Here is a 22582-nt window from a genome sequence, read left to right as displayed (position 1 = left end):
CTTTTCTAGGTTCAGGAAGTCATCTGTGCACTGAGTAATTGCCAGCCCTGGACTGGACGGTCTCATCTTATCAATATCTCAACCCAATCCAGTTATGTTATGTCAAAGACTAGTCCTTTACTGTACTGGGAATGCAGACTGAGCAGTTCAGTTCAATAACCACTTACTGAGGTCCTGCCATGTTTCAGGCACAGTGTTAAGCAATGGAAATACAAATATGATTAGGAGATACCTGCATTCAAGGAGTTTAAGGGCAGAAGATGACTTAACCAAGGGGCATTTTTAAATAAAAAATATATTCCAGTACAATACTTTATGTTCATATGTCTATGATCTAACTCTAAATACCAAATCAGAGAACATATATTATGGTTTAAACTGTTACTGAAGTTAGTGATATTTTAATTCAAAGAAAATGTTTCCATTAAGCATGTCTGTCTAGAGAATTACTTTTTAAAATGTATTATTTACATCCTCCCATGCTGACATTCAAACATTTTTAAAATGCTGTCCTTCAGGAAGCCATTAATGATAAATTAAGAGTACAACAGATCATCTGAAAATTGTATTTCAATTTCACCTTGTAATATCCAACATCCACTATATTCTCCTCATAAGTTCTGGCCAACTCTGGTTCTCACAATAGCCAAAAACACTCAGCTCACTTTTTATTTCAGAATCTGCTGATAGAATTCCCATGGTTAGCATAACCTTCCCACTGCATCCACCTACATACCCTATTAGTCCACCCAGCAGCCTTTGGTGACTCCTCCACTCCACATCCTTTGGATTTATTCATTCATTCACACACACACTATAAAAACTTCAGGCACCTATTACACGCCAGGCACTGGCAAGTAAGAATGATCCTGTTCTCAGGAATATATGCTATACTGAGGTGAGAACTGCCAAGTGAAAAAGGTTATGAAAAAGATGTGCACAGAGGAAAAAAATTAATCTGAGAAGTATGGGAAGATATACTAGAGGAGATGCCACTTGAACTAATTTGAAAGGCTATGTAAAAATTAGGGAGATTAAGAAGGAAATTCCTGGGACACCTGGGTGGCTCAGTAAGTTGAACATCTGACTCTTAATTTCAGTTCAGGTCATGACCCCAGGGTGGTGGGATCAAGCACCTCATCAGGCTCTGCACTGAGTATGGAGCCTGCTTGAGATTCATTCTCTCTCTCTCTCTCTCTCTCTCTCTCTCTCTCTCTCCCTTTTGTTCCCCCCTCACCCCTCCCCTGTACCCTCACACTGTCTCTAAAAAAAAGAAGGAAATTCCTGACAGAGAGAAAAGCACAGAGGAGTCACAAAGTTGTGAAGCAGTGGTGATACTTTGAGATCCTGTTCAGTAAGGCTATGGCAAGAAGGTGTGAAGGACCAGTGAAAGGAGACAGTAAGCACAGTACAGATTATGAAGTTTAAACTTGACTCTGAAAGCAAAGGGGTTGTATTGAATGGACATGATCAAACGAATGTTAGAACAATTCCTCTGACAACAGTGTGAAGATGAGATGGGAGGGGTCTGACTGGTGGCTGGAAAATGAATTACGAAGTTATTGCAGGCAACCCAGCGAGCAGTGATAAGAGTCTACATCAAAGTAAAGGCAATGGAATTAGAAAATAAAAGAGGAATTCAAAGGACTCTAGAAAGATTGAATCAGAATCAGATTTGACAATGGACTGAATAAGGAGTTGCCCTAAAGATGCTATGCAGAAAGACAGGGATTATACGAAAAGCACTGTGTTTAGGCAGAAGGTCAAGAAAGTTATGATGGATAACAACTGGTTTGAAGTTCCCAAGGGGCATCCAGGTAGAGATATTTAGCAGGTGGTTAGGTACATGAATCCAGAATTTGGTAGAAAATTCTCAGGTAGTAAAATAGATTTGGAAATCATTAACATATAAGTATGATTGAAGCCATGAGTGTGTTTGAGATTGACCAGAAACTGAATATTATATGGGAGTATAAGGTTGAAAGAGGACCCATGGGAAGGGCAACATTTGATTATTAACAGAAGATTGATTAGGGACACATTAGAAACTAGAAGACAAATCAGAAGGAAATGGAGTTATAGAAAGAAGAACAAGAGAGAACTTAAAAAAGTCCTCCACTTCTTATTATAATCACCACCCATTGTGAACTATTTTGTATGGCTTACTTAGCATTTTCCCAAAGTACACGTCATAGTTTTTAGAATTTGCGCTACCTCACCAGGTAAATTACCTGTTACTTGGCCTGGGACTGTGAGCTGTTTGTTTTTTTCTTTTTCTGCATGTGGACCTCCAAGAACCTTAAACTATGCTGCCTTTATGGAAGCCTGACAGATAGCCACCTGATAGATTATCAGTCATAGTTCAACTCAATAGGGACTATTACATCTTAGGCCTTTGGGGCTCCAAATACCATGTAATCCCTTTTCGTGCCTGTGCCTGGAACAATACTATCTGTTTCAGACTAGTGTGAAGTTTTTACTCCAGGTTGTTATAAATTAGGTGGTTAGATTTGGCCTAGGGTATGTGGACATCTTTGTTTTTATTTTTATATATTTTAAAGAGTGTGTGAGCAGGGGAAAGGGGCAAAGGGAGAGACAATCTCAAATAGGCTCCATGCTAAACACAGAGGGGCTCAGTCCCACAATCTTAGGATCATGACCTGAGCCAAAATCAAAAGCCAGATGCTCAAATGACTGAGCCACCCAGTCACCCCATGTAGACATCTTTAAATTGAAATATACAGCCTAATTTATAAAAATACTTTACTATATTCTATTTTTTCCAAATTAATTTTAATGTAATTGTCATGATGATCATGAAGAATATCAAAGTAGAATCTCTTTATAATTTTCACTTACCAAAATTTTAATGTCTCAAATAAATAAGCCAGCTCATTTTAATTTCCCTTTATTTCAGATACCAAGACATAAACTACATCAAGTTTTTCTCCCCCCCCCCCACCTCCCCGCCAAAAAAAGGATTAGGAAAGAAGACTTAAGGTCCAGAATATTACAACACAGAGTTAGCTAAGAAAGATAACTCTGCTAAGCTGTATGAAATAGAAAAGGAAAAGCTATTTGGTTAACTTTACTTTTGTTTTCATCCCTTTCTATAATACACTATGTAATCTTTCTGACCTGGATAGAACTTCTAAATGTGCATATATATACTATCCTATATTTACAGAAACCTGATACATTGATCTATACATTCCTTAGATATTTCATATACCATCTGCCCAATTTTTCTAAAATGTAAAACCCCATAAATTGAAAATACAACAGCTAGCCACCCGAATAAAGACGTTCTCATTGCATTTGTTAAGAGCTATGTTTAAACAAGAACTATAATGTGGCACATGATGCTGGTGCAATGATTACCTACAACTTTAAAATAACCTGATATTCTTGAGAATATCAGTAATCTCCTAGAATACTGCTCAAATATCGATCATATTTGAGCACAGAAATGTAAGTGGGTAGCTAATCAAACAGACGACATAAAGTGTGGGACATACAGCCAGAAAACTCCATCAATTACTACTACCATACTAATTCCCATTTGTGAACATGCAAGAGTCCATTAAAAGAAGGTAAACTGCGGGGCGCCTGGGTGGCGCAGTCGGTTAAGCGTCCGACTTCAGCCAGGTCACAATCTCGCGGTCCGTGAGTTCGAGCCCCGCGTCGGGCTCTGGGCTGATGGCTCAGAGCCTGGAGCCTGTTTCCGATTCTGTGTCTCCCTCTCTCTCTGCCCCTCCCCCGTTCATGCTCTGTCTCTCTCTGTCCCAAAAATAAATAAACGTTGAAAAAAAAAATTAAAAAAAAAAAAGAAGGTAAACTGCGTAAGATAAATTTATATGACAGTGCAGATACTTTCATTGGTTTTCAATTCATATATCTTCTCTATGTAAATATAATGGCATCTCCCAAACAATAATTACCTCTATAATGATGGGGAATACAAAAAGAAATACTAAACAGGATGTAGATCACCAGCAAGGTATTATACTACATAAAGATAACTGGTTCATTATAGTTCTTTAAAATAGCTAATATCTAATTGAGCACATTAATTACTTTCAATTTGCAAGAAATTACTTTCTATAACATTACCTTTTTTTACTATCTAAACTTCAGAAGAATTATTAAAATATTGCATTCTAAAATCTATGTAAATGTCTTCTCTAAACTGCAGTTGCTCCTTTGCAAGGCCCAAAGGAGAACGCTCATAAAGAGAGTCCTGCTGCAGCTGCAATTCAGAGCCACTGCTATTTGAAAAATGTTTTGAAATTTTAAATTCTACTTTACCATAAAAGGTGGCATTCCACTGCGACTCCATAAAAGATAACACCTCATTCTCAGCAAAAGCCCTTCCATTTACCAAACAATGACTTTCAAAACAGTATGTCTATAACTTACTTGTATTATTTATTGAGAAAATATATTTTATGGCTGTTAATTGCTTGATTATCTTAAGTTTTAAATGAATAATGGGTCAAGGGAAGCAAAACTTATAAAAAAGACAATAAAATTTATTGTCCATAATGAAATTCAAAATTGACAAATAGGGATACTTTCCATAATTACAGAGTGAAATAGGGATAAATAGATACTGTTCTGGGCAAACCAACAGGTACAGTCACTTTCCTTTTAAACAACTCTATTTTTCTCTCTTTTTTTAAGTTTATTCATTTTGAGAAAGAAGGAAAACAGCATGAGTAGGGGAGGGGTAGAGAGAGGAGAGGGAGAGAATCCCAGGCAGGCTCTGCACTGTCAGTGCAGAGTGTGACACAGGGCTCGAACTCATGAACCGTGAGATCATAACCTGAGCCAAAGTCAGACCCTCAACCGACTGAGCCACCCAGGTGCCCTTCTATTTTTCTTTTTAAATAAACATTCCTGTGTACAGGCAGTTTTCACAAGATAGCAACAGAGGTAGAAAACCTAAAGTCAATGCAGAATACTCCCCTCTTGCCATTCACAGAACACTGACCTAGATCAAAATAAGTGTATATAAACTTGATGTAGAGTGTGAGAATATACATACAGAAAACCTAAAGCATCCAGTACAGAATCTTAAAACATTCCTAAACACATATAATATAATCTGTTACATCACCCAACAATAAACTGACATGAAAGAGAAACTACCACTTGACAAGTATACTGCCCCTTATTCAGCTAATTCTGAAAATGAATAATTTATAAAATCCAGTGGCACTAAAACCATCATGTCTTTTTCTAGTAAAGGATGAGGAAATTTCCCTAAACTAATTTCTCTTCACATTTTTGATTTAGGGTTGCCTTCTAGATATTTAAGACTATCATATTGTCCACATTGCTTTCTGTGCTAAAGACATTTATGAGCTATTTAATGAGAAAAAAGAAGAATGTAAATATCACCTCAGACCAAGACCTGCACCCATTTTACGCTGTGCCTCCTTACCAAATTCTTGCACTGGTGGTTGCAGGCCTCGCCACACTATTCTGTAAGCATGATACAATGAATGGATTCTTCTGTAAGAACTCATCTCCACAGGACCTCTAGCAGCTGCTGCAATAACTACAGGAAAAGATAATCTTCCGATTCTTCTATAGTTTTCCAGAGTCGAGATAACAATGGCACCTTTCTTTGATACAGCAACTTCAACTTTAAAGTTTCACTATCATATTACAATGTCCTAAGTTCGCAGGGCAAGCACTATCAATTCCACTTTACAAATAAAGAAAGGGAGACTCGCATGGGATAACTTACTGATGGTCTCATCTATAGATAGTGATAGTGGTAAGACCAGAATTCAGTCATTGCTCCCATCCAACTATTTGATGCTCACCTCCCTTTCTGACCATGGCACTTTTAAAATGGCAGTATTAACTACACCAACAAAGGACTCTATTCTACCCAAATAGTCCAATGCCTGACCCCATTCCAAAACCTGAAAAAAGTGGTCTTACTGTTAGAGATTATTGTACGATACTTAGTTTGAAACAGCCTAGATAATAAATAAAACTGAGAGCAATATTGGGGAGAAGAGATAACTTCAAAGTGGAGGAGAATGGTGAGAAAGTGCAAAGGTATTAACACCATGAGTAAAAGAGCAAACAGATCAAAAAAGCCCCGGGTGTATATGGGGTTAACCAGTAAGCTGTGGCCAGATCTAGAGATTAAAGAGAGGTGGACTTGGAAAAGGGTAAAAAATGCCACTAGCCATAAGAAATTCTTCTCTCCCACCTTTTAGATTAATTCTCTGGGCTCCAGAGTCAAATGTCATAAGCAAAAGGTCAGGAAGGTATCTAGCTAGTGCTGGGAATTTCATTAATACTAGAAAACTAATAGAATACTGACAGGATGAACTTCTCATTAAGAGGTGAGCTCAGGGGAGAGTAACATGTAAAGTATCTAGTCTGACACATGGAACGCATACAACAAATGTTAGTACCTCCTCCCCCAATAGAACAGGAAAACAAACCCTGTATTATTACCCACATCTTGATGTACTTTAAAAAAGACTTACAAGAGGACTAGGAACTTGGAGTCAATGCACATGGGTTCTGGGTTCTATTCCTCTCGTTGCCATGTGCCCTGGGAAAATTAACTTCAACTTGCAGGACCAGCTCTAAAATATCCACCTCATATCACAGAACAAAATGTAAAAAGCTGTCTAAAAATATAAAATTGTCCATAAAGAGACACAAAATGAATTACAATGGACTCTATAATCCATGGTACAGCAACCTCATCCATCTGTATGTTCCAGATGTGGGAGAATAATATTATTTCAGGAATTCCTATTTGATATCTTTCCAGGAAGCTTACTGCACAGGTTTAAGACAAACCATTCTCCTCACTTAACAAGTTGAGCAAATAACACTCCCAAGATGTTGTGTTTCTATTCAAGTCAGCAGTAGCACATAGAGCCCACACTGGTTTCCATATTCTATTTCAAATTTAGTAATCTACTTATTTAAATGATGGTGCCCCCTCACTTCTGGTTAAGAAAGAATACATACAAGTTAAAAGAAAGTCAAGCCATGTTAGCAAAAATGTGAACTCATGGTTATGTCTCTTTCCTTCCATTCTCTTTGATAACTCCTCATGTCTTTCATTTTTTAAGACTTCCCTTTACTATATTTTCTCCAGGAACAATTGAGAATTCAGTCCTGGGCATGCACATTTACTAAGATTTCTGTTGAAAGAAAACTCCAATAGAGTTCAGAGTTAACCTTCTCTAAATTTAACCCTATCCATAAATGGTGTAAAGGAGACTAGACTCCAAGTAAAATGATGAGTTTTCTCCCTCTTTTCTATTTAACACAACATCTCAAAAATGATAGACACTAGCTCATGGGTTAGCAGGGTTTCCTCATTACTATTTGCCTTCTTCCTTTTCCTTCTTACCCATCCCTGCCTCAGTAACATGAGATAATATTTCTGGGCATAAGATAAGAAAATCTTTGCAAACCCCAATGAAAACATGATACCTGCATTCATTAGGTCTCTATCTGCACTCCTCCCAGATGCCGCATCTACTTTTCCTTTTTTTCCCCACTTGCTAATTAGGGTCTCTCATATTGAGTCTTGTGTATACATTTCAGGCCACAATGTTATAATTGGTTGGAGGGAGAAAAAGGAGGAAGAAAAGCTAAAGTTACAAGAGTCTACTCCTACTTTTTTCTCCTTTCATGAAGGAAATAGATTTTGTGGATGTTTGAAAAGTTAGCACTAGATAACTTGTTAAGAAGAGCGTGAAGTCTAAAGTCGACACAGTTTATAAATCAATTTACACCATGAATTGTAGAATTTGTAAGAAAAATAGAACCTCATAGAATCTCCCATTTAATTGTCTTGCCCACATTTACACAATAAGTGACAGAATTGGTGCTAGAACCCCCAAAATGCTTGGATCCAAAGTTAATGGTCTTTCCACCAAAGTATGATGCTTTTTATTTTCTTAAAACTGGAGGCAATTCCTTTGCCCTCAATCCACAGGAAAATTCTATTAAGAGTGTAAGTAAAGCTCCAGGTCCTCTTATAATCAGCAGCTGATCTACTAAATCAGCCTAATCTTTTGCAAAACCACTTCTCTGAAACTGAGGAAATAGCAGAAATTAATTCAAGGTAAAGGTAGATGAAATGCAAGCTTCTTCTTGGTAGAAAGACGGTGTAGGGTATGGGAAAATATTTGGACTTAGAATAAAAGGTCTGGGTTTGAATCCTGGTTGGGCCATGTAATGTGAGTTAGTTTAGGGTATTACCAGAATTCTCTGAGCGCAGAATAAGGATCTGAGGATTCTATGACCTGACTTACCTTCTGCACAGACTGTTGTGAGAATCCAAATATGCATGTATTAAACTTGAGCATAGTTCAACTATTTGGCATTTGATTCAATAACCACTTAGAATAATGGCCAGCATGAGGTAAATGCTCAATAAATGTTAGTAGTTTTATTTAATATTTCAATATGATTCTCAATTCCTATCCTCAGACTATCCCTTCAACTCTCTGCTTCTATTTTTTTCTCTTTTACTATTCTGTAGCTCCTTTCTCTATGAAGCTTTTATAAAAAAGGAATAAGATTTTAGATCTAATGAGATCTTCTCTGATTTAGGTCCCAGATAATGCAGTTTTCACCTCATGTAATATATTGGCTCATGGTGTCTGGTGACAGTTACTTGAAAGAGTATTCATTGAGGAAGTTAGGTTTCAAAAAGCCTCCAAAACACAGACACACACAGACACACAGACACACACAGGCACACACACACACACACACACACACACACACCCTACTAAGATTAAGAAAAGACCTCTGATTTGCAGATAATCAAATCAATCACTAAGAATTATTTGCAGGATTCAACTATTTCTAGTTACATGGCATGGTTTTTAAAATTAGTGCACTTTGCCAATTAAATGGCTTATTTTTATGATAAAGTACTTATAATTTTGAGTAAAACTTTCTGAAATCTTGAGGCAAAAGTTAGCTTGATTATTCTTTTCCATTTACACACATTTAAAGATATTATCAAGAACTGCTTCAGGTAGTAATTTATAATCAAGGCTGATGAAACTGTACAAATACATTTTAACTGGTATTTTGTAATCTTTCTTTGGCATATTCACCTATTAGTTTTCTATGTTCTATTAGTGCCTTACATATTTATACACATTGGGAAGAGAGAGAGAGAGAACATGCACACAGGGTAGCTCAAGGTGATGGTTCTGCAGTGATGAACAAAAGTGAATTTTAAGTCTAACTGCTCTTACCGGAACTTCAGCTTTGTAGGGCCTGTTGTGAAAGTAATTTCTCAAATATGTGATATAATGGACCAAGCATTACCATACAAACTTGTCTCTGATTTAACAAATACGGTACTTCAATGCCCAGTGAAAAGCAGCATGTTTTCCAATCTATTTTTATGCAAAGTTTAAGAAAGGCCACCACCTATGACTGTGCCATTAAATTCCCACATGTGTATGTCATTTGAAAAGTCTCTACAATCACCAGTTTTTAAGACATAAAGTGCCCTCTAGAAAAAAGTACAGCACTGTTCCACTAATTGCAGACAATATGACATGCTTACATGGCAGCAAACCGGGATTCCAAAACACTCACCAGTCTGCCACTGCACAAAAGGCCAAGACATTAACAGAGGAGGCTGATTGATAAAGTTAATGCAGAGGTCTGGGATTATAGAGGGCTGTTGTATAACAGCATCACACACTGCGATATTCTGTGAATCTTTGCAATAAAGGAACAATATTTGCAAGCCAGTGCAAAGCAGTCATAGGAACAGCAGTGGGAAAGATGTTTTAGACATGAGCATTGGACGGTGTTCTTCACTGTCTTATTTGTCCACATAAACCCATACACTCTTACCATGCTATCCTAGGCAGCTGGCAGATTTGGAATTCTGTCCTAAAACTCACCCTCTCCCTCTTAAAACCTCTCAGTCTCCACCATCCTGAAACAGCAAACGAAGAGGAGTGATGGCCACTACTTGCACTGTGCCTTCCCCTTCCTATTTGGACCATGGAGCAGCAGCTCATATTTTCTGCTGGCTGCTGGAGGCCTCCATCCACCTGCTATCTGCAGTGAACACCAAAAGGAACGGTAGCAACCTGTAAATCCTGACCAGCATAAAAAAGATGTCCAGGACAGGTGGCAGGGACTGCAACCAGTGAGGACAGACGGACTGACAACCAGACAGACAAACAGCAGCACCATCAGACACAATCCATTACTTCCAGTCTCAGAAGAGGGGAAGCCTGCAGCACCAGGGATGTCATTGTTGCATTAGGGATAGGCAGCAGATTAACAAGGGTTCTGCCTCCCTCAAGCCAGCAGGCTTAAAGTGTTTGTCTTTTGGAGGAGAAGGAGCAGGGAATCCAGAAACCTGCTGCTCTTTATAGAACAAGGCCAGCTCTGGCCTTCCGGACCCTTTGAGTCTACAATGAAAGGGCAGGAATGACTGGATTTCTACTCTTCTGCTGTGGCCCAGCACCGACAGCACTTGCTCAATATCCCCCTCTCCCATCTGGGTGGCAGTTACATTGGTGGGGACCCATCAGTCTGGGAATGCAGCCTCCCTCCCTTCCTTTCCTTCTAGGCACTGCTGCACTGAGAGGAAGGACAAGAAACCTTCAGTGACAGCATCTTGTCTTCAGGAGGCAATCCTCTGGGGTGGGGAAGGCCCTGATGGGTGTGCTCTGTGCCTGGGTGTCACGCCTGTTCCCTCCCTGCCCCCTTCTTCCCTCTCAGCTAACTCCAGATGCAACAGGTTCCCTTTGGCTTTTCATGCCAATCCTCTGCCCCCAGATACACCTTCTGGTCTAAACGGGAGACACCAACAAAGTAGTCCCAATCAGGGTCTCCAAATTCATTTACCCCCAAGTTGAAAACTTTCCTGAATACAAGACGACCAGGGAAGGCAGAGTCGAAGTCCCCTGCAGCTCCACTCTATGGGTGATGCTAAGGAGCAAGGAAAACCCAGCCTGGATGCCAGTACCTTGTAAGCAGTTTTGTTTGAGAATATGATAAGCAGCAGCACAGGAAGTGTCACACACCCCTGCACTACCAGCAACAAGCCCCATCCCCTCCCCAGACAGGGGGAAATGGGGCACTGGGCAGACAGCCTTTGAAGGGCTGATAGGCTTTAAGGAAGGGGGGATGTGTGCGCATATTTGATCCCCTATTGTACTGCTTCCACCAGAAGCTGAGCAGGCCCCAGGGGTCTCTTGGAAACCAGCAAAGAGAGGAACCTCTATTTTGTTCAGGCCAGAGTCCCCATCAGCTTCTCCCATTATTTAAAACTTTGCCTTGCCAATGGCATTGTGTATGGGTAAGAAAATGTATCTTCACACAGGTATTCTGTGAAGAAGACTGTGACTAAAAGATTAAAGAGAAGCTGGGGAGGCAGGTTACCAAAGATGGCAACTGCCCAAAAAAGACCCAATCTTGATCTGGAGATGAATGAGTACCAAAATGAACACTCAAAGAAGCATTTTTCTTATATAAATACTGGCACCCTTCACTGGGGTAACCCCAACCTCCTGAACAACTCCAGGAAAAGAGGAGCTGTTCTCAGCACCTCTTCATCCATCCCACCTCCCCTTTCTTCCACTCATCACCTGGCGCTTAACCTGTTCCCAGCCCAGGGCCCTTCCACCTGGGCGGCATCAGCTCTTCTCAGCTTCTGCATACCCCACCCTCAGGGTGGTCCCTCTCCACCCAATCTTCCTCTGCACCCCAGCCTCAAGACATCCTCTCCTGGCTCCCGGGCTCCCCGCTCGGTGGCATCCCCTCCGTCCTCCTGTCCCCCTAACCTCTTCCCTGCTCAAACCCGGCGCCCCTGGCCCCAGGGCGGGCGCCTCCGCCCCCCACCCAGCACCCTCGCCCGCCCCTCCCCCACACTCAGCCGAGAGGATTGGGTGAGTGAGTGGCGAATGGACCGATGGAGGCACGGAGGCACGGATGGCGCGGCCAGGGGTGGCTTACTTGAGCATGGCTTCTTCTTTTTCCTCTTCTTCCTTCTGCCGGTCCATCACTGCCATGATAATGTTCCTCTCCTCCTCGGTCAGGTGGCTCAGGTCGGGCAGCTCTTGCATGGGGGGAGGCACCGTGGGTGGGCGAGGACCGCGGGGCCCCACCGCCGAGGACATTTTCGTGGCCTGCACGCCCCCTCTTCTGGCTCCCTGGCTCTCACCTTTCGGATTCACGCCCAGCAGCTGCGCCCCTGCTTCCCCTCACAGAGGAGCCCTCCTGGCGGCGGCAGGAGGAGGAGGAGCAGCGGCGGCGGCAGCAGCAGAGCCGGGGAGAGAGAGAACCCAGTCTTTCATGGTTGTTTGCATCCACCCAGCCCCGGATGCTGCCTTTGTTTTGGTCGCCCTAGCTCGGCTCGGGGCCGCCCGGCCGCCTCCCGCAGCCCAGCCTCGGCCGGCGGGGGCGGACAGGCGGAGGCGCGGCGGGCGCGGCGAGGGGGCGAGGGCTCGCGCCAGGCTCGGCCGATCCGGGCGTCGCGCGCTGGGCGCGCGGGGCGGGGGCGGGGCTGGGGCTGGGGCCGGGGCTGCCGCCGCCGCCGCCGCCGCCGCCGCCGCCGAGGCTGCTCCCAGGCTCGGCTGCCTCCAGTTTGGGGCTGCAGGAGGGAGAGGGAGAGTTTTGGGTGTCAGTTAGGCGGAGTCTCGGAGGCTTCGCTCCCGGGTGATGCTGCTGCTCTCGCAGACATAGCTGCCAGCCACTCAGTCCCGGAGCCGCTCCGCCCACGGGCACCCACCCGCCCACTCCCCAGGTCAGAGCTGCTCGTGCCCCAGCCTCTCCCCCCACGCTCGCCAACGTGCACGCCACATCGCTCTATCCCCAGGTACCCCTCACCCGTGAGTCATCCTCCCTTTCCTGGTCTCTCGTCTGTGTCATCCTCCCCAGCCCTATTTTCCCTTGGATTGCATTAATCACCATCATCCTCGCTACCATCTTCATCGTGGAGCGTTAATACTATTTGAGCACCCACGATGTTCTGAACAGCTGGATGGAACACCCTGTGGACGCGCTGTTTTTCCTGATACGATATATTTCACATTTACTAGTCAAGTATTCATAGCAACAACAACGTGATTTTTTTTTTTTAACATAATTTTGATACACACCTCCGACAGCTTGGATTTTCTGGGTCCATTGTATGCGGTGTCTTTCTTGACCCATCCTCAGTGGGACCGTTCTGCAATTTATCCTCATTCCCCCTTACGATGCCCCACAACCTGACAACTATTTAATTTGTCATTTGGGGCTCTGGGTAGCCCCATCGCATCACATAACCGCACTTCTCTGGTGCTCGCAAATGGATTATCTGCTTGAATTCCTCTAATGATGCTCATGATCATCATGTACTCACTTCTCAGCCACTGTAGGTACTTCTCGAGAAAGACTGATCCCTGATAAGAAGAAACGCCCAGCCACATCTTACTGTAAGAAGCTTCTGCTTGATGCTTGGCCCAATGATAGGCATTAAGGATGAGCTTCTCTTGCTGATAAAGACAAAAATAAATAGACAATCCCTGCAAAACAGGCATTGTTACAGGCTTTGAAAACCAGAGACTGAATTTTGTTAATATAATTATAAAAGAATCAATATAGAGAAGAGTACAAATTGAACAACAGTTTCCTAGTGAGTATCTCTCTTAGAAATGGTGATGACAGAATTGATATGTGTCTCTCCTGGAGAATTCTTTCTTTAGTTCCAGAAAGGATCTAGCACTGATACATATGTATTTTTTTCTCCAAGTCTAACTTTGTTAATGAAGAAGAAGATGGTGATTTTTTTTTTTCAACGTTTATTTATTTTTGGGACAGAGAGAGACAGAGCATGAACGGGGGAGGGGCAGAGAGAGAGGGAGACACAGAATCGGAAACAGGCTCCAGGCTCTGAGCCATCAGCCCAGAGCCCGATGCGGGGCTCGAACTCACGGACCACGAGATCATGACCTGGCTGAAGTCGGACGCTTAACCAACTGCGCCACCCAGGCGCCCCTGAAGATGGTGATTTTTTATGAATCCTAAAAGTCCTATAATCTTCAAGTTTAGGGAGTTTGAGTTGAAGTACTTGATCTTCTGTGAATGCGTTCTATTTGAATACTCTCAGGAATGGAAGACTCCCTACCTCTTAATTCTATTCCTATGTCTAGATCTCTCTTTACCTGAAAATCTTTCAACTATTTGAGATGGCTATCATGGCATCTTTATTTTTTCTTTCAGAGTAAACCTTGCCAGTTTATCCAACCAGTAATTGTGTAGCATAATTTCAGGTCTGATCATTCTGGTACTGCCTCTGGACACACTCATGTCTTTTCACTACTTTTCCTGAAGAGCAGTTTCAAGAATACATATAAAGAACAAAGAAGCATATCTGGCACTTAGCAAGTGCTTTATAATCATTACTTTTATTTGCACAACTTAATATTGGCCTAACTTGTTGGTAGCCATGTCAGTTATGATGTCACTGAAATAAACATAGTCTACTAAAATTTCCAACTTTTTCCGTAAGTGCTGATGCCTAGCCAGAAAATCTCTTTCCTCTAATTAAGCAATTGATGAAACATTCTAATCATCTTTTTGTCATTTAAAAAAAATTTTACTTGTTTCCGTCAGGGGAAAAGTGAGTTTGAATTCTGGCTCTTCCAATGTTTTCATGATTTTGGTAAAATCACTTATCCTCTCTGAACTTCTGTTTTCTCATTGGAAAAATGGGCTAAAGATATTTGCCTCAAAATAGAAGAGAAATATTAAATGGAAAGGTATATTTGAACTATCTAGCTATGGGCCTAACACTTAATAGTTCTCTTGCTTTTATTTCTTGCTCTCTCCAAGAGATTTATTAGGCCATCTCTCAATTATCATCGTACAGAGAAGAGTTTGAGATGTGAATGATATACTCCTTCTATAAAATGCCTGTCTCTCTGCTAGTCAGTGTAGACATGCAACAGACAAAGGCCTTGTCCTCAAGAGGTTTATAATCAAATTGACCTCTTGAAATTCTTCTAAAATACAAATAGAGGAAGTGTAAGTCCTCAGTAGACATCAGAGCTAGCTAAATAAAGCTCTTGAAGGCAGAGGCCTAATAAACAATTAACAGTGGTATTTTTGCTTGCTAGGGCTGCTGTAACAAACAGGAATTTATTTTCTCACAGTTCTGGAGGCTAGAAATACAAGATCAAAATGCTGGCAGGATTGATTTTTACTGAGGCCTCTTCTTGGCTTGTAGATGGTCACTTTCTTGCTATGTCCTCACATGGCCTCTTCTTTATGCAGGCCCATCCCTACTATCTCTCCCTCTACTTATAAAGATATCATTCCTATAGGATTGGGGCCCTACCCTTATGACCTCACTTAATCTGATTAACCTCTTTAAAGTCCTAAAGCTTACATTGTAAGGTACTAGGGATTAGGGCTTCAACATATGTGTTTTAGAGGGACAATTCAGTCTAATACAAGTGGTTTTCATTTATTAGAATTACTTTGGGAAATAGTGATTGACGTGTATTATCTGAATGACTTAATGAAAAGACTTCTGGTCTTGATCATCTTTATGTTCATAGCTACTACCTTGGGCTCCACAAGTGCACATGAAATCAGTGAGTAAATAAATGAATAAAGGAGTAAATGAATTGACCAATAAATTAGTAAGTGCCATGGTACAACCCATCAGTGTCTCTCCTGTCAGGAATCCCATCCATTATGGAGGGGTTCAAAACCAATTTACAAAATCCAAAGAAGTATATTTGTACAGATTTACTTTCAGAAAAGTAGACCTTATCTGTGCTTAGATAAGCAAGCAAACACCCAAAGTAGTTTATCAAAGTGTGTGGCACAGATGATTAGTTTCTGAAGGTAGTTTACAAAAATGTCCAATAAGCTTAGAAAAATGTACACAATACCTCCCTCTTAGAAATTCATAAGCCACCTTAACAAATAAAGCATGCTATGAAGCAATTATTTACTGCAGTAAAGCAATCTGTTTTACTTGCTTTGGCCTGGTATTTCCCAAATGTATTTGGACTGTAAGAGAGCTTCATTTTCTCCCCTCATGGGGAAAACATGCTTTGTCTAAAGCTTTGGGGAAAATCATGACTTACAAGCATGGTATCCAAGGATGTTAACTAGAGAGACCATGAAACTTGTAATGTAATTCTCTTGCTCAACCAATGATATCTTTGGGAAATGTCTTAAATCTGTATTCCTAATGTCTTAAATCTCTATATCTTAGATGCCCTGAAGGACAACACTTATGGTCTGAGTAATAGTCAGAAATAATGACTTAGACAAAGCTCCTCTAAGGTAAGTTTCTTAGTTCTGCTATCCACTGATATTCTCAAATCATCATTTCTCAAAATAACTCTAAAATTGGACACCACTGTTAACTGCTAATTTAACTTAATAGCCGAGATTATAACTTCAAAGTGGAAAATCATTGAAGTGGTGTCAGGTTCAAATCCTTACTCTACCATTTGAGAATTGTAGTGGGTTTAATACTCCCTCTCCCCACCCCAAATTCACATTCATTCAGAACCTCAGAAGGTGACCTTATTTGGGAATGGGTCTTTACAAATGAAATTAGCTAAAATGAGTTCATACTGTATTAGGATGAGTCCCAAATCCAATGGGTAGTGTCCTCATAACAGGAGAGATGGCACACACATACAGGAAAGGAAGCCACATGAAGACACAGAGAGACACAGAGAGAGGATGGCCATGTGAAAACAGAAGCAGAGAATAGAGTGATGCTGCCCCAAACCATGGAATGCCAGGAGCCACCTGAAGCTAGAAGAGGCAAAGAAGGATTTTTCTCTACAGACTTCAAAGAAAGCACAGCCCTGCTAACACTGTAGTTTTGAACTTCTCCATAACTGTGAGAGAATAAATTTCTATCATTTTAAGATGTTTCTGCAGTCAGTGGTACTTTGTTACTATAGCCCAAAGAAACTAATACAGTATTTATTCTGAGCTTAGGTAAATTAGTAAATCTCACTGAGCTAATCTATAAAATGAAAATAATAATACTTACCTTCCAGGATTTTGTTAAGGACAAAAGGTTGTGAATATGTGTACTTGCTTTGTGCTAGGCACTGAAGATATGGGAGGAAACAATGCATATAAGGTACTGGCCCTAGAGAGGCTTGGCAAACTATGGCCCATGAGCCAAGCACAGCCAGAAGCCTGTTTTCTGAATTAAGTTTTATTACAACACAACCACATTCATAGGTTAAGTATTATCCATAGCTGTCTCTATCCTACAATGGAAGAGCATATGTCCTGCCAAACCAGAAATATTTACTGTCTGCCTCTTTACAGAAAAAGTTTGTTAACCTCTGCCCTAGATGCTTACAATGCAGTTTGAGGAGAGAGGGCATGGATAAACACACAAGAACAGTTGGACTATAATTGCTCTAGAAAATAACTTACCAGAGATAATAGAGAGTACACTGTGGGAAGATAGGTAGTCACAGGAGTCCTAAAAAGGGGTCCCATGAGCAGAGATTTGAAGGATAAGAAGGGACCAGCCTAAGAATCACTGAGCACAGACTGTTACAAGCTGAAGAAAGCATCAGAGACAAGACCCTGTGTCAAGAAGGGGCAGAACTCTCAGGGAAAAGAAAGTAAGCCAGTGAGGTGGGATTATTGTGAGAAGAGGAGAAATCACCAGGAGATGAGCTCCTATAGGGCCCAGTCAACCACGACAAAAAGCGCTATTTTATTCTTGTGCAGTGGGAAGCAATTGAAGAACTTAAACAGGGAATTGAATGATATTCTTTACATTTTTTAGAAGATTACTGTGTCTGTGGGTGGCAAGAAAACAGGTGGCAACAAGGGTGAGTGGCTTGGACTGGTGTAGTATGAGTGGAAAAAAGTGGACACATTCAAGATGTGCTTTGGGGGTAGAACCTACAGACCTGCGGACAGATGAGATGTGAGGAATTTGTGAGGAGAAGATATCAATTATGAGTCCTGTGTGGGGCTGAGCAAGAAGTGGGTGGGTTGTGGTTCCATATATGGAGATAGGGAATTGGTGTGTGTGTGTTTTGGGGGGAGGGATAGGTGGTGCAGAAGGGATACCAAGAATCGTCTGTTGTCGTCGTCGTCATCATCATCATCATCATCATCTAAACTCTCAAAAAGAGAAATATATTTGCATTTAACTTGCTAATTGATCCCTCTGGCCATAATGTTATTTTTTAACCAAAGTTTAAAAAAAGAGACAATTCTTCCTTGTAAAATTACTTTTATCAAAGATTGGCCTGAGGCTTAAGGGGCCTTTGTTGCTCTCTCCACAATGACAAAAGTGAAAAACCCACTAATGCATAATCAGCAGAAGTGGGCATACAAATGCACATTCATATAAGAGCTAAGGACAAAGTACTAGTTAATTTCTACTCCAAGGAATAAGCAAGGAGCATAATTGCGATTTCAAGGTTCTATATACTCAAGTTATAATTGTTTAAGTATTTTTAATTGTTAGAAAATTTTGAAATAAATTAGCTAGGAATATCTTCAATACTGTTGAGATGCAAGCTTAACTAACTGGTGAACTATAATCCTAGAGTTTTTACTTCAGTTAAGTATCCTCCTATATTTTTTTCACTACCATTTGTATGAAGCTTAATCATAATCTATTACACAAGAATGGTTTATATATAAGGTGATCATATGTCCTGATTTGTCCAGAACCATCTGAGTTTGTGCCTATTTTACCGGCATTATTATCATCAGCATCTCCTTTCACTTAAAAATGTCCCTGTTTGGATGATAAATTATATGGTCATCCTATTTATACATAGTTATAGTAATTTGCAAAAATATAGTCTTTTGGCTTCAAAGAACATTTGGCTCTCAAGAGATTTCACTGAAAGTATTTGGCTGAAATGGGATATCAGATTTTGGCTCAAATTCAGCCAAATACCTATTTTAATTTGATTTTTGGTAAGGTTCCACTATTGTCATTTATTTCATGAGGAATTCAATGTGTGGGAATGTCTCTGTCCTTGGATCAGAAGAAGATAGATCATTCTATTCTCTTTCCATGGACAATATCAGTCTTGGACATACTTCTTCCAAGCAATTAATATTCTGAGCTATTCTTTCTTTGAGTTATTTCTTTTCAATGCTTGTCTACTGATTAAAAATCAGAGTTCATGGCCTTTTTTGCATTCTTCTGAGACTGATCATCTTCTATTTTGGTCAAACTTAGAATGCTTAATTGGCAATGTTTGAGAATAATTTCCCCACATTCTTTTCTCTTCCAATTTCCTTCTTTGCATTGAGTAACTTCTTGAGAATTCTTCAGTTTTGATTCTACGTGGTATGAAGAGTCTCCATCTTAGATGCCTCAACTGTTTATTAGCTTTATTGTTTTGAGAGTGCCTTCTGAGGGTTATATTGGTTGGATTGAAGTGTCAAAGTCTAAATGCTATCATCCCAGCTGTGTGAGTGAGATCCTCCTCTATTTACAATCAATCTCTTCCTTAAAAAGTATCACAAGTTGAGTTGACTTAAAAAGAAATATCAACTTTTACCTACCTACAAAGCTAAAATCATCCTGAAAAAATTCTCAAACTAAATGGATTTGGATAATAATTCCTAAGAGTAGATTATTTTATAAGTACTAAAAATTTTAACAAGTTGAAAAAAAACTTTATTAGAGTTCACATTTATCAAGTATATTTTTGTTAAAATAACATTTTACTATAACAAAGACCTCAAAAATCAGATTTAAATAAGTACTGCTTCCTAGAATTCTCTGACTTGAATCCAACCCCAGAGACTGTTTCCCGGCAAGTTCTTGCCTATTTTCCTATTTTTCATTCCCAAATTTGAGATGAACAATCCAACCCCATACAGGCCAGCCCTTGATAAGACAGTTGCTTCTATCCACAGTGCCACAGCCCCTGCAGGCAAGTGGGAAAACTGAAAGAACACAGGGACTTCACTCCTATTTCTGTCACTAACTAGCCCTACAGAACTGATGAGGTAACTTAATTTTCCTGAGCTTTAATTTCCTTCTCTGTAAAAAGGAGACAATATGTCTCCTTTAAATATCCTAAGTATTGCTATTAGCAATAATACTCAGTGAGCATATAATATGTTCCTGACCTGTGCTAAATGTTCTACAGGCATTATCATATTTACTATTTTCAACAATGGGTAGGTACTGTTACTATTCTTTGGGGCACTATTTAGTATGACCAGGGTAGATCATTGTCCTTCCTTAGCAGGTTTCAGCAACAGAAGTGGGTAAACCAAACTGACAGACAAAATGTGTCATATGTTTAGTGAAACAGAAAAATGGATTCAGATGTGTATCACAGAATAGACTATACTTAGATAATTTATCAACATTGCCATTGTAGTAACCACTGTCTTCAACAGAATTAACAATTTGTAAAGTTTGCGATTACTTTGCTTCCCTTTGATTCACAATTACTGGGACCGAGACTCATCAGATTTCACTATGGCCTTTATGTCATTTTCACGGTGACTGATTTCCCATTTTTTATGTTTGAGGCCCAGCATCAAACTCTTGAGATTCGACAGTGAATTGGGCAGATGAGGAAACTGACCAACCTCCCAAGGCCATATTAAGAAAAGGTCTTTCAAAAGCAAATTTGGGTTTAGTTATGGTTTCTTCTGTCCTGTGGCCCCTTGTACTTACTTCAGCAGTCACATTCATCTGATTCAGTCTAGGGCCCCTTGGAAGCCTTTCGCTTCTACTTAATCCTTGGGACATAAGCATTGTCCTGTTATTGGCCCTCTCCTGTGGATAGCCTCCACCCTTCAGGTATATTTTATGTTCAGGTGACCTCAGCAGCATGTGTATTCCAGATTAAATCTTCCATTTTTACATATCTCACCTTTGCTCTGTGATCCACAATTTCCAAAAACATCTATCTACATGAGGTCTCTCTCTTTTCCTCTCCCTGTTCCTACCTTTTCTTCTGACTTTCTGCCCCAAATTTGAGTATTTTTGAATTATTAACTTTAATTGTAAGTAATGCCATCATTTCCTAAAATAAGACAACTACTGGGATATAAGAACATATCATTGATGTCTTTTAGGATAAATTTATCACCTGAAGTTGAATTATGCTTCAATTATAAAAATATATTTTGTGAAATATTTACTTATCTCAAGGAAATTCTCAAACTAATTGTGTGCCTAGAGTACAAAAGCCTAAATATTATTTTCTTGGAAGTTAGCAAGAAATTGGAAAACTATGGAATTTGCTTGTATATCAGTATTTCTAGGAAAGAATCTAACATATAGTTTTTTTATTTTCTGTATTTGTAATAATAAAATAGGTTGTTTTTCTCACACCAGGAAATAAACCCCCTGTTGTGATCTAAACATTTTCTAGGAACTATAAAGAAACTCATATTTTACTGGCAAGAGGAGTAGAGATTATTTTTCCCCTTAACTTCTTTGATCATTCTCATATGGGACTTGATCAAAATAGAATCATATGTTGCACACTAAATGTTAATAAACATGACCACTTTGGAGCACCTGGGCTCAGTTGGTTAAACATCTAACTCTTGATATCTGCTCAGGTCTTGATCTTGCAGTCATGGTATCGAACTCCACATCAGGCTCTGTGCTGACGGTATGGAGCCTGCTTGGGGTTCTCTGTCTCCCTCTCTCTCGGTCCCTCCCCTGCTCACTCTCTTTATCTCTCAAAATAAATAAATAAACTTAAAAAAAATGTGACCATTTGTCAAAGGTCAAGTTGACCTGATCCACTGAAAGTGAAAATAATACCCTGTCCTGGCCTACTTGTTCAAGAGGAGAAACTGGGATACTATGTAATGGTGCTACTTCCTCTTTACCTGCTACAGCAATCAATAGTCCATGGCTCAGTTTGGTCCATATATAGAGACAGCCTGTCATTTTCACTGGGCAGATAGTTTGTGGTGGTAGTCAATGGACAGATTAAAAACTACACATGGACTTCCAGTTTCAGGTTTGCCATGTGAAGGACTTGAAAGTTGTCACTCCCATCCTCACAACAACAAAAAAGAAAAAAAAAAAGATCTCTAAGGTAATGACTTTTCTTAGATCCATCAGAAAATTGAAACCAGGAGGCAAACTGTCACCCTGAAATCTGGAAAGACAGGAAAATACAGAGAATCACAGCTGAGATCAGTTTAGTGGGGGCAGAGCCAATCATTGGTAGGAACACTTAGATGTTAGTTTTGACAAATTGCTGTAGCTGATTGAGGGCTAGTGTGAGAATGAGAAAATCCTGGAAGTTGTAGTCTTAGGGGGACCTCCCGCATGCACTTCATCAATTTTATCTTTAGGAACCCCACCAGGTTCTCATGGAGAAGAACCAAAAAATACTCCTATGGCTCTAAAAGGGGATGGAAGAAAGTAACCATTCTGATATACACCCTGAATGTTCTTTATTAAGGAAAATATTTTAACATAGCCTTATCCCACTTAGGGAGAAAGGTATTAATCCAACTGTAGAAATTTTCTAGCCTTGCTGATCTCACCTAAGGAAATGGGAGAAATTAAGAAGCACTTGTGATGGCCACA

At 40.3% G+C, this 22582-nt stretch overlaps 2 protein-coding genes across 25 annotated transcripts in view; one reads left to right on the top strand and one right to left on the bottom strand.

The window, feature by feature from the left end:
- The window catches only part of RIMS1 (regulating synaptic membrane exocytosis 1), a 489665-nt gene extending 477221 nt beyond the window's left edge, over window positions 1–12444 (bottom strand). For 4 of the 23 annotated variants that reach the window (XM_045498710.1, XM_045498725.1, XM_045498716.1 and 1 more), the window contains exon 1: window positions 12001–12439. In XM_045498710.1, coding sequence (XP_045354666.1) covers window positions 12001–12164 — 164 coding nt within the window. In that variant the 5' untranslated portion in view covers window positions 12165–12439. Of the gene's footprint in view, window positions 1–12000 lie in introns of all 23 variants that reach the window. The other 19 variants (XM_045498723.1, XM_045498718.1, XM_045498724.1 and 16 more) reach the window with 12 other exon arrangements.
- On the top strand, window positions 12340–16928 carry LOC123608605 (glycine-rich protein 1-like). 2 transcript variants are annotated; one of them, XR_006717331.1, is made up of 3 exons: window positions 12773–12862; window positions 16259–16329; window positions 16674–16928. XR_006717331.1 is itself a non-coding variant. In XM_045498757.1 (2 exons), the coding sequence occupies exon 1, from the start codon at window positions 12340–12342 to the stop codon at window positions 12673–12675; it is 336 nt and encodes a 111-aa protein (XP_045354713.1). In that variant the 3' UTR covers window positions 12676–12862; window positions 16259–16928. The 2 variants fall into 2 exon arrangements, 1 of the variants encoding a protein (XP_045354713.1); XM_045498757.1 differs by having other exon boundaries at window positions 12340–12862; window positions 16259–16928.
- The last annotated feature ends 5654 nt before the right edge of the window (window positions 16929–22582 follow it).

The sequence above is a fragment of the Leopardus geoffroyi genome, chromosome B2 (genome assembly GCF_018350155.1).
Source record: "Leopardus geoffroyi isolate Oge1 chromosome B2, O.geoffroyi_Oge1_pat1.0, whole genome shotgun sequence".
Lineage (NCBI taxonomy): Eukaryota > Metazoa > Chordata > Mammalia > Carnivora > Felidae > Leopardus > Leopardus geoffroyi.
This window is presented reverse-complemented; position numbering and strand designations above follow the sequence as displayed.